At 43.7% G+C, this 17,528-nt stretch overlaps 1 protein-coding gene across 1 annotated transcript in view; it reads left to right on the top strand.

Moving 5' to 3' along the window:
- Positions 1-16,046, top strand: part of LOC102374289 (calcium-dependent secretion activator 2-like) — a 167,565-nt gene extending 151,519 nt beyond the window's left edge. Inside the window, exons 5-6 of the mRNA XM_006038503.3 lie at positions 12,149-12,270; positions 13,244-16,046. Of these exons, the coding sequence (XP_006038565.3) occupies positions 12,149-12,270; positions 13,244-13,262 (141 nt within the window). The 3' untranslated portion in view covers positions 13,263-16,046. The remainder of the gene's footprint in view (positions 1-12,148; positions 12,271-13,243) is intronic.
- Positions 16,047-17,528: the final 1,482 nt, after the last annotated feature.

The following is a 17,528-nucleotide window of genomic DNA, read 5'->3' as shown; positions in this document are numbered from 1 at the left end:
TGGGGAGGGGCCGCTTCCCCCCCCCCCCCCCGCGCTTCTTCCCTGCCCAGGGTCCCCCCCCCACTTACTTGAGCTTCCCGCTCTGGGGCAGTCATGTGCTCCCACCCCAGTAACCCCGGCTGGGGCTTCCGGCTGGGGGGCAGGGCTGGGCGGGCCCCGCTGTTGTTGGAGCCCACCGGGCTTCCCCTGGGTCCTACTGCCCTTGGTTCCTGCCCTTCCTCCCCAGGCTCTGCAGCAGCCACCACCTCCCATGGGAGTCAATGGCTCTGCTGCCCGCAGTATGGTAGTGGCTGGGTCTGCTGCCAGCAGTATGGTAGTGGCTGGGCTGGAAGTGCAGCTGCTGCTATTTTTGCACCTTTGGCTCCCCTCCCTCCTGTCATTTTTGACAGGAACCAAGGGCAGAGAAATATTAATTTTCTACATTTTGGGGGGGCCCCGCGGGCCAGATAGAATGGCCTCATGGGCCAGATCCGGCCCACGGGCTGTATTTTGCCCATCCCTGGTCTACAAGGCCTCAGTGGTAGAGCAGGTGGAAGATGTTAGAATCTCAACAGCTACGAAGGTGAATGAAAGTTGCAGTGGAATGAGATCCCCGGTTTTCTTGGTCTCCTTGCCATTGGATCAAGGTCCCATTCTGTCAAGAGCCGTGTGGAAGCTGATGTGCAGCAGCTTCTCCACAATAAAAGAAGCCACACGTAGGCATCTTCCATGAAAACAGCTTTTGCAGCAAAATCCTCAAGCCCTTTTGTGACCAGCTAATGGTGATGGGACCAGAATTGTGAGGTCTGGAAGCTCTTAGTCATGATCTGGCATGCAGTTACAAGGTCATCTAGCACTTGGACAAGACAGGAATGTAATTTGGCAGCTGTAACTGTGACTGAGCAGCCCTCTTCAGGATCCTTTCTGCTCGCCACACATCGGGAGGGGGCTAGAAAAAGTGCCCTGTACATAGCCTGTCTAATACAATATTCTGTATTTCTTCCTGAACGGATAACTGCATTCAGTGGGATCACCTTTATTGCAGTCAAAGCAAAGACATACCATCATGTTTGGTACCTGAAACATGAGGACCCTCATGGACAACCCTAATAGGGAATGCACAGAGTGCCACACTGCAGTCCTGGCGCAAGAACTCAAGTGACACAACTTCGGTTTAGCTACACTTGAGCAAGAGAATGAGAGAGTGGAAAATAGGAAACTCAAAGAATATGGAGGCAGTGATACCTTCTTCTAGAAGGGTAAACAAGAGGGAGAACACCAACTTCCTGGAGTTGGTTTTGCCATTAAGAAAAAACTAATAAAACAACTCAATGAGTTCCCCACTGGAATTAATGAGTGCCTAATGACTCCCACAGCATTTTTGCACACAGCATTCTTGTACCATCTCCCACAGCATTCTTGCAAGTAAGCTGAGGAAGTATGAATTGGATTGTAAGGTGGATAGAAAGCTGGCTGGATTGTTGGGCTCGGTGGGTAGTAATCAGTGGTTCAGTATCTAGCTGGCAGCTGGTATCAAGTGGAGTGCCCCAGGGGTCAGAACTGGGGCCGGTTTTGTTCAATATATTCATTAACAACCTGGAAGATGGGATGGATTGCACCCTCAACAAGTTTGAGGATGACATCAAGGTGGGGGGTATAGTAGATGCACTGGAAAGTAGGACTAGGATTCAGAGTGACCTAGACAAATTGGAAGATTGAGCCAAAATAAATCTCATGAGGTTCAACAAGGACATGGGCAAAGTCCTGCACTTAGAATGGAACAATCCCATGCACCGCTACAGCCTGGGGACTGACTGGCTAAGCAGCAGCTCTTCAGAAAAGGATCTGGGGGAAGCTGGATATGAGTCGGCAGTGTCCCCTTGTTGCCAAGAAGACTAACAGCGTACTGGGCTGGATTATTAGGGGTGGTGCTAGCAGATTGAGGGAAGTAATTATTCTGCTCTATTTTCAACTGAGACCATATCTGGAGTACTGTGACAAGTTTTGAGCCCCCCCACTATAGAAAGGACGTGGACAAGTTGGAGAGAGTTCAGCAGAGATCAACAAAAATGGTTTGGGGACTGGAGCACATGACTTCTGAGGAGAGGATGAGAGAACTGGGTGTATTTAGTTTGGAGAAGAGAAGACTAAGAGGGGATTTGATAGCAGCCTTTAACTACCTGAATGGTTGTTTCGAAGAGGGTAGAGCTAGTCTTCTCAGTGGTGACAGATGACAGAATAAGGACCAATGGTCTCCAATTGCAGCAAGGGAGGTTTAGGTTGGATATTAGGAAAAAAACTTTCTTACTAGGAGGGTGGTGAAACACTGTAATAAGTTACCTAGCGAGTTGGTAGAATCTCCATCTTTGGAGGTTTTAAGACCCAGCTTAACAAAACCCTGGCTAGAATGATCTAATTGGGAATGGTCCTGCTTTGAGCAGAAGGCAGGACTTGGATGACCTCCTGAGGTCCCTTCCAACCCTAATTTTCTATGATTCTGTAATTGTCCATCTTAAACTGGTGGAGAGCCAATATGCCAGTCATCAGTGCATATGCCCTGATTCCTGATGCTGCTGATGAAACCAAGGAGGAATTCTATGCCAACCTTGACCAGGTTCTTTCTGATGTTCTGGAGGGAGATGGACTTATTCTTCTCGGTGATTTCAGTGCCAGGGTCAGAAGGGACTTGAACCTCTGGAACAGAACCATTGGCAAGGAAGGAGTAGGAAGTTCAACTTCAGTGGCATCCTCCTCTTGACCAAATGCACAGAACATGGACTCACCATCATCAACATCCTGTTCCACCAGAAAAACAGGCACAAGACATCATGGCAACACTCACAATCTAAGCATTAGCACCTGATTGAGTACGTCATTGTCCATGCCCAGGATCACAAAGATGTCCACATCACCTGGGCTATGCTAGGGGCTGATGATTGCTGGACTGATCACCAACTTATCTGCTCAGTTACATCACTCAAACTGGCTCCCAAACCATGGCTGCAGCAGAATCAATGTCAACAGAAGTTCAAGGTTGAAGGACTCAAGGATCCAAGCAAGAGAAACCTCTTCCACCAGCACCTCAGTGAAAAACTGGTGAATTCCAATCAACAGCAATGGGAGAATGTCATCAGCATGTGGGGTTTCATAGCCATCATCCACATCTATGAGGAGACCCTTGGATTCTCTCTTAGAAAACATCAAGATTTATTGGATGAAAATGACTAGGAGATCCAAGAGTTGACCGATTGCAAGTACAAGGCCTTTTATGCTTGGCAAAATGACACCAACTCCTAAGGAAAAGAAATTGTATCTCCCACAAGTCAAAGCAGAGGTCCAAAGGAGGACCCACAAGATGAAGAACAAATGATGGGAAGACAAGGCTAAGGAGATTAAACATCTTGCTGACATCCACAATATGCGCAATTTCTTCAGTGCCACCAAAGACCTCTGTGGTCCAAGCATTCAAGGACCAACCCCCTTGAGACCTAAGGATGGAGGAGACTTGATCAAAGAAAGGATAGCTAATATGCCCATTGTAAAGAGCATTTTGAAGACCTTTTCAATCAAGACTCTGCTGTTGATGAGAATGTTATCAACTCCATCCTACAACACCCAGTCAGAGATGATCTCAGAGTCCATCCAACCCTTGACGAGGTGAAGAAAGCCATTGAGCCAATGAAGAACAGCAAGGCATCTGGAGTGGATGGAATCCCCCTGAAATCTTCAAGAAGGGAGAGGAGCTTACATCAGAGCTTTGTGCCTTCATTTTAAGGATCTGGAATGATGAGGAAATCCCCGATGAACTCAGGGATGCCATGATTGTAAAAATATTCAAGAAAAGGAGACAAGCCCAACTGTGGGGACTAAGGAGGGATCTGCTTGCTATCCACCACAAGAAAAAGCATTGCAAGAACCCTCCTGAATGGTCTCCTTCCGTTTGCTGAAGAGCTCCTCCCAGAATCTCATTGTGAGTTTAGGGCATCAAGAGGCACAACTGACATGAACTTCAGAACTCTCCAGTTCTAGGAGAAATGCCAGGGACAACATAAGCCTCTCTACATGGCTGCCTTTGACCTCACAAAAGCTTTTAACTTTCTTAGCTGAGAAATGTTGTGGAGGATCCTTCTGAAGTATGGATGACCACCAAAATTTGTCATGATTCTCTGCCTGCTCCATGACAGCATGCTTGTGGTGATTCTCAGTAATGGATCTATCACAGATCCCTTTGAGGTTAAAACAAGAGTTAAGCAAGGCTGCCTCATTGCTCCAACATTCTTCTCAATATTTCTAGACATGATGCTACATCTGAACACCAACAAGCTTCTAGTCATAGTGGAGTTAGCTACTGAATGGATGGTAAGCTGTTTAACCTCAGCTTACCCCAAGCCAAAACCAAGACCACCCCAACCTCAATCATTGAGCTCCAATATGCTGATAATGCTGTAGTGTGCGCTCGCTCAGGAGCAGACCTTCAGGCAATTGTCAACGTCTTTCCCAAGGTGTACAAGAAAATGGGACTGTCACTTAACATTCAGAAGACTAAGGTCTTTCACCAACAAGCTCTTAATGAACAGTCCCTAGCTCAATCTATGGTGAGACTCTGGAGAAGGTTGAGTATTTCACATACTTTGGAAGCCATCTCACAAAAGGCTGACATGAATGACTAAATCCAACATTGCATCAAATGTACAAGTGCAGCCTTTGGACACCTGAATAAATAGGTGTTCAAAGATCACAACATCAGATCTGAAACCAAGCTCATGGTTTATCAAGCAGTCATGATCCTCACCTTGCTGTATGGAGCTGAGGCATGGACAGCTTACAGGAAACATAAAGAGTTGTTGGAGAAATACCATCAGCACTACCTGTGAAAGATCCTTTGAATCCAGTGGGAAGACAGATGCACTACCATTAGCATCCTCCTGCAAGCAAACACAAGTATGGAGATGATGATCATCCAACATTAAGTTGGTTGGGCTGGCCATGTCATCCAAATGTCTGACTCTAGACTCCCAAAGGAAGTTTTATTCTCTGAGTTCAGCTAAGGTGTATGCTCAAGAGGAGGGCAGAGAAAGCACTTCACGGATGTCCTCAAGGCCAGCTTAAAGAAATGTCAACTCATAGGACACTGTCACTGAGGACCGCCCCAAGTGGAGGAAGAGTCTGCTGCAGGGATCTCAGAACCTTGAAACCTCATGATGACAAGAGATGGAAAAGCTAGAGCAGCAGAAACAGTGTGCTGCAGACCAATTCCACATTCCAGCGCCACCCACCCCACATGGAAACATGACCAAGCTGCAATAGAGTCTGTTGATCCTGGATAAGCCTCATAAACCATCTTTGGACACACAGGTAAGATGGTCATCAACTGAGATGGATTTCTGAAGGAAGAAGGATATTTAGACTGAGAAGACTGGATGAGTAGCTTGTACTACCTGTGCAAAATCCCAAGTATCTGAGGTTCACTGCGCAAGAAAAAGGCGAGAGGTCAGAATTGCGAACAAAACAAATAAGGCATCAACAAAATGGAGGGAAATGAGTGGAATGCTGTAGGAGACGCGTCAATTCATTTGAATGCAGAAATCTACAGAAGAGTGATAAGGCTAGTGCTGTTGTATGGATCGGAGTGTTGTGCAATAAAGAAACCTCAGTTGTCCATGATAAGGGTGACAGATAAAGATGCTGAGTTGCATTTGTGGAATAGCAAGAACGATCATTTAAGAAATAAGATACATAGGCAACAGGAAAAGGTGATACCAATACAGGAAAAACTGCATGTGAGCAGATTGGGATTCTTTGTGCATTTTCACAGAAGGCTTAAAGACTCTACAAGAATAAAGTTCAGGCCACGAGTCCAGGATTTGCATTTGAGAAGATACAGCGGTTTGTTGAAAATGAGGACTTGGAAAAAAAACCCACTTAGTAGGAGATGAGTTCTGAAGAAAACTGGCTAATTTTCAGAAATGCAGACTGAAATTGCCTTTCTTGCTACTCAACGTTTTGGCAAATAGTTTCAGAGTTGGGTTCATAGTTGGTAGGGTCGGAAGGGACCTGAGCAGATCATCAAGTCTGACCTCCTGCCATGGGCAGGAAAGAAGGAAAGCTGGAGTCAAACAACCCTAGCCAGGTGATTATCTAGCCTCCTTTTGAAGACCACCGGGGTAGAAGCAAGCACCACTTCCCTTGGAAGCTGGTTCCAGATCCTAGCCGCCCTCACTGTGAAGTAGTACCTCCTGATATCTAGCCTGAATCTACGCTTAGTCAACTTATGGCTGTTATTCCTTGTTACTCCCGGTAGTGCTCTGGGGAACAGGGACTCTCCCATCGCCTGTTGGTCCCCCTTGGCCAGTTTGTAAATGGCCACCAGATCCCCCCTCAGCCTTCTCTTGTGGAGGCTGAACAGGTTCAGATCCCATAGCCTCCGCTCATAAGGCCTGCCTTGCTGCCCCCTGATCATGTGGGTGGCCTACCTCTGGACCCTCTCGATGCTGTCCACATGCCTCCTGAAGTGCGGCGCCCAGAACTGGACACAGTACTCCAACTTGGGCCTGACTAGTGTCGCATAGAGGGGGAGGACCACTTCCTTGGACCTGCTCGTGATGCATCTGTGGATGCATGACAAGGTGCGATTAGCCTTTCTGACCGTGTCCTCGCATTGGCGGCCCATGTTCATTTTGGAATCAACAATGACACCAAGATCCTTTTCTGCCTCTGTGCTGACTAGAAGGGAGTTCTAGCCATTGTTTAAAGTTAATGTTGAAAATTTTGTCTTGTGCTTTTAGATAGCCTCAGTTTTGGACTTGGAAGCAATAGGCATTTCTAAAGAATTGTTCTTTAGCATAGCTGAGAGAAAGTTTCAGTCCTTTGGGAAATTCTGATGTATGAGTAGGGCTATGTGAAGCTTCGGGTGCTGATTCGATTCGGAGGAGATTCGGCCCGGTTCAGTGGCCGAATCTCCGAGTCGAATCAGGGGACCAATGAAAAGGTCTGAATTGATTCAAAGGTCTCCGAATTGCTTTGGAGAACTTCGGTGATTTGGGCAGTCCCTGCCCACTGCAGCGGGGTGCTGGACCTGGGCTCTGAGCTAGTAAGTAAGGGGCAGTGGGGCTGGAGGAGGGGGGGAGGGAACCATGGGGGGCTAGAGCAAATGGGGAGGGGACCATGGGGGGGACCTCTGCCAGGTCCCAAACCCTGCCTGCTCCCCCAGACCCGCGCAGGGGTGCCTCTCCCATGGGCCCTAACCCCCCTGCGCCCCAGGCCCCCCCCCCCCCCCCATGGCTGCCTTGCCTGCCCCAGCTCTGGCCTTTTAAGAAAAACAAACAAACAAAAAAACACTCTGTATTCCCCAGCTGCTGCAGTGGCCTTGGGGTTTGGGGGGGTTCGTGCGAGCCCCCCCATACAGCATGGGTCAGTGGGGGGGCAGCAGGGATCCCCTCCAGCCAGGCAGGAGCCAGTGAGTTTGGGGGGTTTTTGGTTGGTTTGTTGTTTTTTTTTACGGGTCAGGGGCTGGGCCAGGTGGGGCAGCCATAGAGGGGCTGGGACAGCGGGTGAGGGTTGGTGGGGCTCATGGCAGAGCCCCCTCATGTGGTGTGGGGCAGCGGGCAGCAGCAGGGATCGCCTCCTGCCAGGCAGCACCCAGTGAGTGCAAGCTTTTTTTCCCCAAAGATTCGGGAGCTGGGCCAGGCGGGACAGTCATTGAGAGCAGGTAGGGGATGGGGCCTGTGTAATTCAGAGATTCAGCTGATTCGGCAGCAGCTGAATCTCTGAACCAGTTCGGGCTGAATCGATTCGGGACAGTGATTCAAATCACCAAATCGAATCACTGTCCCGCAATTCAACTGAATCCAAAGCAAATACTAGCCGCTTCACACAGGACTAACAAAGAGTTGCTTTTTTGGTCTGAATTCAGAATTAAATGAAATGTCAAGACTTTTCCCTGCACAATTTTAAAAAAATGATAGTATTATATTTATCTGATATTGTATAATGCAAGAGATGCCAAATAAAGGGAAAATTTTGATGGAACTATCTGCATAAAACTTGCGCCACATTCTCAAAACTCTAGAGAGAACAATATTATATTGCTAATTTATTTGAATATTGATAAAAAAAGACAGTCTTTCTCCCTGCATGCAGTGGGAGAAAGAAATCTTGCAAACAAATAATGTAAAAGGCAGCATTTCAGCCTGCAAGGGGTTGCGGGGGGAGCAGGAGGAGGGTGATTGGTTGCCATGTGCATGCATATACATGCATGTGACAGTTAGGTGGCATGAGAGAAGCTCCCTGTAGGTAAGTCTACAGGGAGTGGGGATTGAACCCCCCATAGAGAGGGGGGGAGGGACTTGGGAAGGGCTGGGGGTGCTGCCTTGCCAGGGTGGCACCTAAGGCCTGTGGCCTAGGGCCCTGCCTGGAAAGTATGACTGCAGGGCCTGAGCAAGTAATGGGATGGAGCCGCAGGTGGCTTGTCCAGGAGGGGGTAGGGGGACTGGCCCCCTGCCACTGTGCACTTTCCCGGGCAAGGCATGGGGGTGGGACATCCCCTTCAGATTTTACATGGGGCAAATGTGGGCCAGAGACCTGGGTCTGCAGCCCCCTTCCCCCACCCGCCAGCAGCAACCAAGCCCTGGCTGCTGCCCACAGGAGGCTGAAGCTCCTGTGGCCTGGGTGGAGCACAAAGCCCAACTCCCCCTCACCCATGGGCCACATGGCTGGAGTGGAGCCTGTGGGTGGGGGCAGATGCAGGTGCCCACTGTGGGCTCATTGCTTCCTGCCCTGCTGCTCTCTCCCCAGGAGGGCTTCTGAAGTGCAGTGGGTGGGACCTTGCACAGCAGGGCAGAGATAGCTTGGTGTCACCACTGTGAGCCCCACACTGCCATGGCAAAGCACCCTGTGCCTGTTCAGCAGCAGTGGGAGTGGCAGCATGGAGTTATGCCCCCCCTGCTGCTCCCAGGTAGGTAGGGAGCACCTCGCCACAGCAGCAGCAGGCTCCCAGCAGCAGCACTGAGCCTCTCTTCCCTGGTCTGCCATGCTGGGTCTTGCCCAGTAAATCACAGAAGCCCCCAAGAGGAGGGCAGCAGGGTGGAGAGTCCCAAGCCCGCCACAGGCAGCCTGCATCTGCCCTCCCTCCCCAGGCTCTGCAGCAGCCACCACCTCCCATGGGAGTCAATGACTCTGCTGCCAACAGTATGGTAGTGGCTGGGCTGGAAGTGCAGCTGCTGCTATTTTTGCACCTTTGGCTCCCCTCCCTCCGGGCTGGTGCCTAGATGTAGTGCACTGGGCAGTCCTTCTCTTTGTGTATAGAAAGCTACTGTTCTCCATATACAAATTGAAATATGTACAGATGACAAAAACTAAAGCACTCCTGAGGAAATGTAGTAGTAACCTTGAAAAAATGAGTTTATACCAGTGATATGCATAATTTAGAACGTTTAAATGCTGGCAAAAGCAAGAATCCAAAATTTCTGCCCCTACCTCTACCAGAAACACTTAAATGAAAGAATTGTCACAGATTTTGAATGACTGTTTGAAGGTTATAAAGGCATAAAGACTGGGAGAAGTATTAATAGGACTTGGATTATAAAAATAATCTAGGAAGCAGCTAAGTAACTGGCACTATGGCCTTGATTTCAGCAGGGAGCAAGGCTAGGATGTCTGCACGGATGCCTGCATGGATAGTTGAGAAATGGTGACATCATAAATATTTATGGATGGATTAGTGCATTACAAACTTATGGACAGTTAAGATCTAAAAGTATTTATGTTATCATAATGTGATTTTTCTCCATAAAATATGAATAAAATAGATGAACATCTGACACACAACGTATGGCTTAAGACAATTAATTCAAAATATATCAAACACTTTCAAATTCTCAAAGAAAACAAATGAATAGATAGAGTATTTTTTCCCCTATGTTTTTTTTTTTTCTTTACAGTAACCTTAGTTATGCTGTAAAACAGTAGCAGGTAAATATCCCAGTTCTGAATTATACTTTTTTTTAAAGCAGCATCCCTTTTAAAGTAAGGGTTCCATTTCTGAGATACTGAACCACTTCCTTTGCTAGCACCTTTCTTTCCTGAAAGATACTTGGCATTTCCAACCTACTGTAATCCCCTCAAAAATAGATGCTTCTTTAAAAAATGGCTTACATTTAATCCTCTATGGAACTGTATTGTTTAGTTCAAGAAACTTATTTTCCTCAGAACATCTATACAGATCTATTCAAAATTAGTGCAAATAAATGACAGAAGCTGGCTGGGTGGACTGTATTAAAATCACTGTTCAGTCAAGCATTCATTTCTGACTTGGATTATAATAATGCTTCAATCCAGCATTTTAGTATTTGAAAGAGGGCAATTTTTCAGTTCATAGACTTTTTCTGTACAGATGGCATCATCATTACAGGCAACAGTGTGATTGTTTCACAAGTTAGATAAATATTTTACCGAAGGATCTCTTTACAAAGAATTATTACAAAAATTATAGAAATAATAGCAACAGATATCTTTATAATATCTTATGTGCTTCAGCTATTAAAAAGCTTGGGAAATGCATACAAAACAATGCACACAAATATTTTGAAAGCTATTTTATTATTTAATGAGAATGTGGTGATTTCCTTCCACCTGGAATTGTTGTGATCCTCCATTTTCTCAGTCCCTAGGATCCAGAATGAGAGCAACAGAAACAAATGTACCTTCTAATTAAAATGGAAGCTAAAGCAGAAAAAGGAAATAATCATCATAGAAATTAGTCGTCATGTTGACCGCACTCAAGGAGGATACACATTTTACATGTGGAAAGGGAGTCTAGCTATTATTATATAGGAGGATCTGTACCACAGTGTTGCTGTGTCAACTACAGATTATTTCATAATTACATGTGAGAGAACACAAATGATAAAATATGACAAAGATAATTGCATCATTGCTTTATGAATTACTGTTATTATTTATAAAACTATAGGCTGCAGTGGTACTTTACAGGGGAAAAAGCGTCCTGAGTAGCTCTGTTCTGTCATCCCAATGCAGTATCATCAGACCTTAGCCATTTTGCAATTCATCCTATTTTACTGTAGTCTTAGAAGTTTGTGACAATAGCTGTAAAATTCCTTGCATTTTTCTTCCAAGACCTTACCTATAAAGATGTGTATATGTGAACAGAAATGAAACAGCAAAAGCACAGACATGTTGATAAGCAAAGTATCTTAGACTTTTTCTGTGGCCAAACAACTGCCCAATAGTTATCTTCAAGCATGGAATATATGTACTAGAATCTTGAACCACAACCAGCGTTGCCCTGTCTGTGTGATGCTGAGGGTGAGATAATTGGCACTGCTGATTAATTAATTTATGGTGCTCGTGAATTACAGCAACTGTGCTGCTTCTAGTCTTGATAGTAATGTGTGAAAGCCCATGTGGCTACTTCAGGGCTGCAAAACCATCACAATCCATGGACATAGATCCTGTCAGAAAATCTGACACAACTTATCCAGGGCACTGAATGTCCTGATGCAAATTATGTATATGAAATTAAACAACCATAGTTCTCCAAGAACTCTCAGAAAAAATGATTTTTTTCCCTTCTTTCAACCTTATTTAAACTTTATTTACTCAAATATGAGATGAGATCCCTCCTCTGCCTCCCCCGCCCCCAATCAGCATGAGGATGGACTAAATTTATAGGTACCCATAGTAATTTACGTATATGCAAATTACTACAGATATGTTTATTTCAAAGTCAGCGTTTTTGGTCCCTGGCATTTCGAATTTGTTCCTCATTTCCATATGCTCAGGGAGGGAAGAGAGCCCAAACAGGGTCTGACAGTAAATGGTGGGAGAAGGGGCTGCAGGGGGAAGAAGATGGTTAGACAAATGGCAAGGGGACCACCTGATCCCCCCAGTTAGCCACTGTTTTCCTTGCTGTAGCAGAGGGAGGGGGACAAATTCAAGGCAAACCTCTGATAATTAGATTCTATACCTGAAAAATTATAACAATTTCTAAATTTTCTATACATAGAATCAAATTATTGAGGGGTTATCTTCAATTTGAGTAAGTACAGCATTTGGACTTTTTGTGGCAATGTAATTCTACCATGTCTATACTGTTTAATGCTGTCTGTGCTGAAATTGGACATCTAAAATGTGTTCTTTTCCTTTTATTTAGATTGTAATAATGGAAGTGCAGGGTTTAAAGTCAGTAGCTCCCAATCGGATTGTTTACTGCACAATGGAAGTGGAAGGAGGAGAGAAACTTCAGACTGATCAGGCAGAAGCTTCAAGGCCACAGTAAGCTCTTCTCACACTTTTTGTTTTTAAAATTTATTTTTTATTGCGTGGAATCTCTACCTGAACATTTGAGTAGGGCGTGTAAAAAGAATGATATATTATAGCATTTAGCTAGTTTGATATTGGATTACAATAATGTTTTAAAGTTGAAAAAAAACCACTTGAACTTTTTCGCTGACCCAGATGGAAATGTAACATATTCAACAGTACCTAATGATGATAATATAAGAAAACAAGACATCTAGAAATTGTAGAAAAGGAATAGTTGCAATCAGGCAATGTCAGCCAAGGTACTTTTAAATTGCGTGCAAACAAGACAATTGGAGATTGTAGTATCACACACTTTTCTTTGTCCTTTAAAAGTGGAAACCTTTTGTTACCAATTAGCCTGAGGTGCTTGTATGCACTCTGGGTTAATATGAAGGTGGCCTACTGGAGTTCAGCTTGCACAACCAGTGGAAAATCAATTCTCAGTAATCAGTCCTGATGAAACTTACTCACCTGCTGAGCCTATTCTATTTTAAATTATAGGATTCTCTTTTTCCAATTAATTTTTGAAGTATGTAGTCAGTAAGCTGACTGAGGAAAAAGTATCATGCCATCTGTAGTTGAACTAGTCACACTAGCACAGAGAGAGAAAATTAAGTGTGCTTTTGGTTGATTCCTTTGACCTGTAGCTGCACATCGTCTTCAGAGGCTTTTTCCTCTGTTAAAATGTCATTTGGAATCTTTGTGTAGGTCTCTCTCCAGATAAATCGTTATGGTTTTACTGGCACCTCAGCATCTCTTTTGAAAAAAACAATTTAGAAATCAAGGTAACTACAATTTTAAAAACATCTTAGAACTGTGAAGTTGGTTTCAGATCAGTTTTAAACACACATATAACATTCCATTAGGCAAAAGTATAAGCAGGTGGGTCACTTTTTCTGTAAAAATGCCATAAGCCAGTATACTTTCTTCTATTATTTTTCAGATTTTGCCACAGAGTCTGAGATCTTTGGCTTGTGTAGTACAACATTTTTCCTCTGTCAGTGGTCAGTACAAGATGACATACTGCAAATGGAAGGCCAAACCACTACTCCTTCACAATACTGCATCATAACAAATTTACAGTTGTGTATATGGATATGGCAAGATCTAAAACATGCTCAGCTCAGTCTCGGTTATGTTCCGTTAACTGGAAAGCATACCATGCTGTTTTATTTAGGCCACACATCAGGTCCATGTACTTTCAGATCTCATTTTGTCTGAGCAGACTTCAGTCATCATCTCTTTCAAACCATTTTTCTGGCATGCTCCCTGGGCATGGATACTCTGTCTAGTAACCCTTCTGGAAGTGGTACCCTGTGGTCCAGCTCAAGTGTCAACCTCTCCCTCACTAAGACACCTCAGTATCTTAAGGTTATCATTTCTTTCAGCTATGTTCTAGTTAGCATTCCAAATCATCATTTATCCCATCAAGGACAAGTCATAATTAAAGCACATAGACTTGCTAAACAATTTCTGAAAACAGTGATAACAGGGAAGGTATGCAAGTTTAGACAAAATGGCTAACAGTTACACAACAGTCAGTTCAGGGCTTCCTTCTAACACAGTGTCCCTTGCAGACAGTGACCTTTGCCTTTGGCTGTGACAGCAGTCAGACAGGTTCCCCTTCCATGCCAAAATCTTTGCTTCTCTTGGAATTTGTGTGTTTTTAAAGATGTGACTTCTTGCTTCCTTTTCTGGGGAACAGGAATTTTTCCAAACCCCTTTCCCAGAAGATCGTCTGAAATAGTGGATTCCTTCAATTCAGTGACCCTTAAGATAGCCAGGCTGTTCTAAATAAGAGGGCATATGAACAGTACACATGCCAAGAACTGTGCAAAGGAGAAGAGTTGAGCGATCATAAGAAAAGATGAGATTACAGAGGTGTATATGTTGCCAAATCTCTAGGCTTCTGTAAATCTTAGGACCAGCAGATGTTTGATAAGTAGAAGTACCACTAAAAGCTGATGTCATTTTTGTGATTTTACAATGCTAACATATACATGTTGAGCCTGGATAAAAAATGGCATTAAGAAAAATCTCAAGAAACCTTAACTTCCAGCTTTGTAGTACAGTTGATCAACCTGTCCTTTTATACCAGATGTAAGCAAACTACAGCCCTCCTTAGAGCTAAAGCCTTGCCTCTGAAGAATGTATTTTTCTGCACTGGCATGTTGTTACTGTTGACAAAAGAGAAATCCAGCAAAACAGCATGGAGGAAACAGAAATACATTGAAAAACAAACAGATAGCTTAGAATCATAGCTAGGCCAGACACTTTTCCTCACTAGTAGATGTTTATTTAACTGAAGCACTGACCTGTCAAAGTTAAAAGAGAGTATCAAATCATTTTATGTGCTTGACATTAAAACTAGGGAAGATTTTAAACATGCAAGGTATGTCTGTGTGATGGAAGGCAGTGCTTTTCAGAGATTCCCCATTCAAGATTTGTGCGTGCTTGCTCTCAAACCAGAAGTGGGGTAAGCTACATTACTGTGGAGCTGCATCCAGGCCAATATACTCTGCTGAACTATCACTTAAAGATGTAATACAGGAGATATGCAGTGTGCTGCTTTCTGCAGATAGCAGAATGGAACTGTGAGGGAATGTGGAAAAAAATAAGATGAGCTGAATTGGAGGTCAGTACATAACTCTAAGATAATGAGGTTTCCAAATCACCTGCTTGTCAGAGGGGCATTCATTGAGCATCATCACTGTTTGGTATGGCTAATTCAGAGATACAGGGAGAAAAAAGTACAAAGACTTAATTTTAGTATTCAGAATTTGAAACCCAGTACTAGTGGTCTATCTGTGGCTCCAAGGATTTTGAATTCAGATTGATTAAATGTTTAGAATGGTATCTGAAAATAAAAATCTAAATTGAGGTCACTTAAGTGTGGAGAGTCAATCAGAATTTTACTTGAATAAAACCTGAACAAGGACTTCAGAATATGTCCATTAGGCCAAAATTTGGAAAATGTTGCTTGTGAAACGAATGAAAAGATTTTTTTTTTCTTTTAAACATGCATTTCAGTTTTCTAAAGAATTATTAAAGACTATCATGAGATCAGTAAAGAAATTAGGAAGGATGTTCTTTCAAAGAGAAAAATAAAATAAATTATAGTCTAACAAATAAGAAAATAATTAGTTTTAGGGCTAATGTTTTAGGTTAGCCTATATTATATGGGTTAAAAGTTGATGTAGTTTCTCATTGCCTCCAACTGAATTTTTTTGTGAACTTTACATGCTGTTGAATGTTTTATATAAACAGGTTTTCCTCTTTTAAAAAACATAGGTAAAGTTCCACAGTGTATGTAGACTAATGCAGTAATGCATTAATCAGGAAAGGTATTTAGGACAGATTCTCAATTCCAGCCTATTATAGGCATATGATTCTGTGGCTTACTAAGGCCTACTTTTCATTCAGTTGTATAAATTGATTACAGTTGTACTGCTTCATCTCATGCCAGCCCTATTAAAGTTTTATTACTGCCTGTGAAATATTTCTTCCAACTGTTTCCTGCCTGTTAGTCCTTCAAAAAAGCCCACCAGCATGGCCAATGACCTTTTCTGCCAGAGATCTGTAAGCAGAACCTTTAGAAGAACTCCTTCAGCAATATCAAGCTAAGCAAAGCTTTGTTGCTTTGACACCCTAGGGGGCCTCCTCTCAAAATAAAGGATATCTGATGCTCATTTCAGTTTCTTCAACTGTTACTGATGTTGCTTCTCAATTTGATGGTATCCTCTACAGAAAAGACCACATTCTCTTTAATATAGTTGTTTAATATAGAAGTAGATGTTCAGCTTTTAGGGATGTTTTAACTATTAAGCATATATTCTACAAAATATGTTTGCTTACCTATTTTACATTTAATAGCATTGTGTTAAATCAGTGCTTCTCAATCAGGGTGTCATGGTGGCGGCATCCAGGTGAAATTACAAAGTGCATTCCCCTACATTACAACTCTCCAATCAGCCTAAAGCAGGCAGCAAAGTTTCCTTGTGTTTTGTAGACCTTCCTGATCCAGGGACCCCCATGCTCTTCCTGGAAACAGGCACTGGTGGAACTGTCCTATCCACTTTTATTTCTTGGAGCACCGTAGCATAAGGGGGACCAGAAGGCTGTACAGCATGAGGCAGCTCCTACCTGCTTTAGGCTGATTAAAGTCCTAATACAGGAGGGGTATGTATGCATGGCACAGCTTTTCCTGAACTGGCTGTGCAGCAGGCACAGATGGCTTCACCTAAAGGCAGCATAATCTGGCTGAGAGCCCCTGAGGTAAACTGAGGTGGTACCAATAGTTCTCAGCCAGGAGTGTCACCATGTTCAGAAAAGTGATGGTTGGGTTCCCTGACCTTGAAAAGTTTGAGAACTGCTGTGTTAGGTGTTCCTTTATGAAGTTAAAGAAGAATATTATCATATGGCTGGTACGGATGACAAGCTGGGCAACCCAAATATTATTATTAATCGTGTATATTAAGTTACATTGTCCTGTCAAAAGGGCTAAAAAAATTAAAGAAAAAAGTTCGAAAGGACCAAGATGTTTTGTATGCATTACTCTACCATCTTTAGCAATTCAAATGACTTAACCTTGGTATTTCTTAACTTGATGTGCTTAATCATGAAAAAGTAACAATTTAATATGATTCTTCGAGTGACATATCTTGTGTATACATCCCACACATTATCCAACTTTTGAGTTCTAATCCTGCTTCCCAAGGTTTCCTAAGCCCTATATTTTTATAGGCCCTGGGCCAGATTTGGCCTGTAACAACATGTCACCCAGCCCATGGTCTCATAATTTGATGATGGGGAAGTTAATTGCAGCTCCCCTGCTGCCAAATTTCCATAATTGTGGGGAGCCCTGTGGGCTGGATGACATGGCCCTGCCTGCTAAATCACACCAGGAGGCTGTAGGGCCAGCATGTAGGGTCACCTTGTGGCTGCATCCACTGTGTGGTGTTTGGCCAGCATGTCCACATGCTGAGCCCAAGCTGAGTCGCACCTGCAGACCAACCCTGTGCGTGGGATCCAGCCTGTGGGGCCAAAAGTTTAGCACCACTGCACCAGACTCAACTAACTTATGGCATGTGTGCTGGGAAATATGCAAGCCTAACCTGCATTGTAATTTACCAGTTACATTTCTTTATAATTTATTTAGCTGCAAAACTTCTACTTAACTAGTAATATTTCAATAATGTTTTAGTAACTGAATTATTATTTTATATTGA

This window comes from Alligator sinensis, unplaced genomic scaffold (genome assembly GCF_000455745.1).
Source record: "Alligator sinensis unplaced genomic scaffold, ASM45574v1 scaffold1171_1, whole genome shotgun sequence".
Lineage (NCBI taxonomy): Eukaryota > Metazoa > Chordata > Crocodylia > Alligatoridae > Alligator > Alligator sinensis.
Note: the sequence above shows the minus strand (reverse complement) of the source record. Positions and strands in the feature narration are given on the sequence as shown.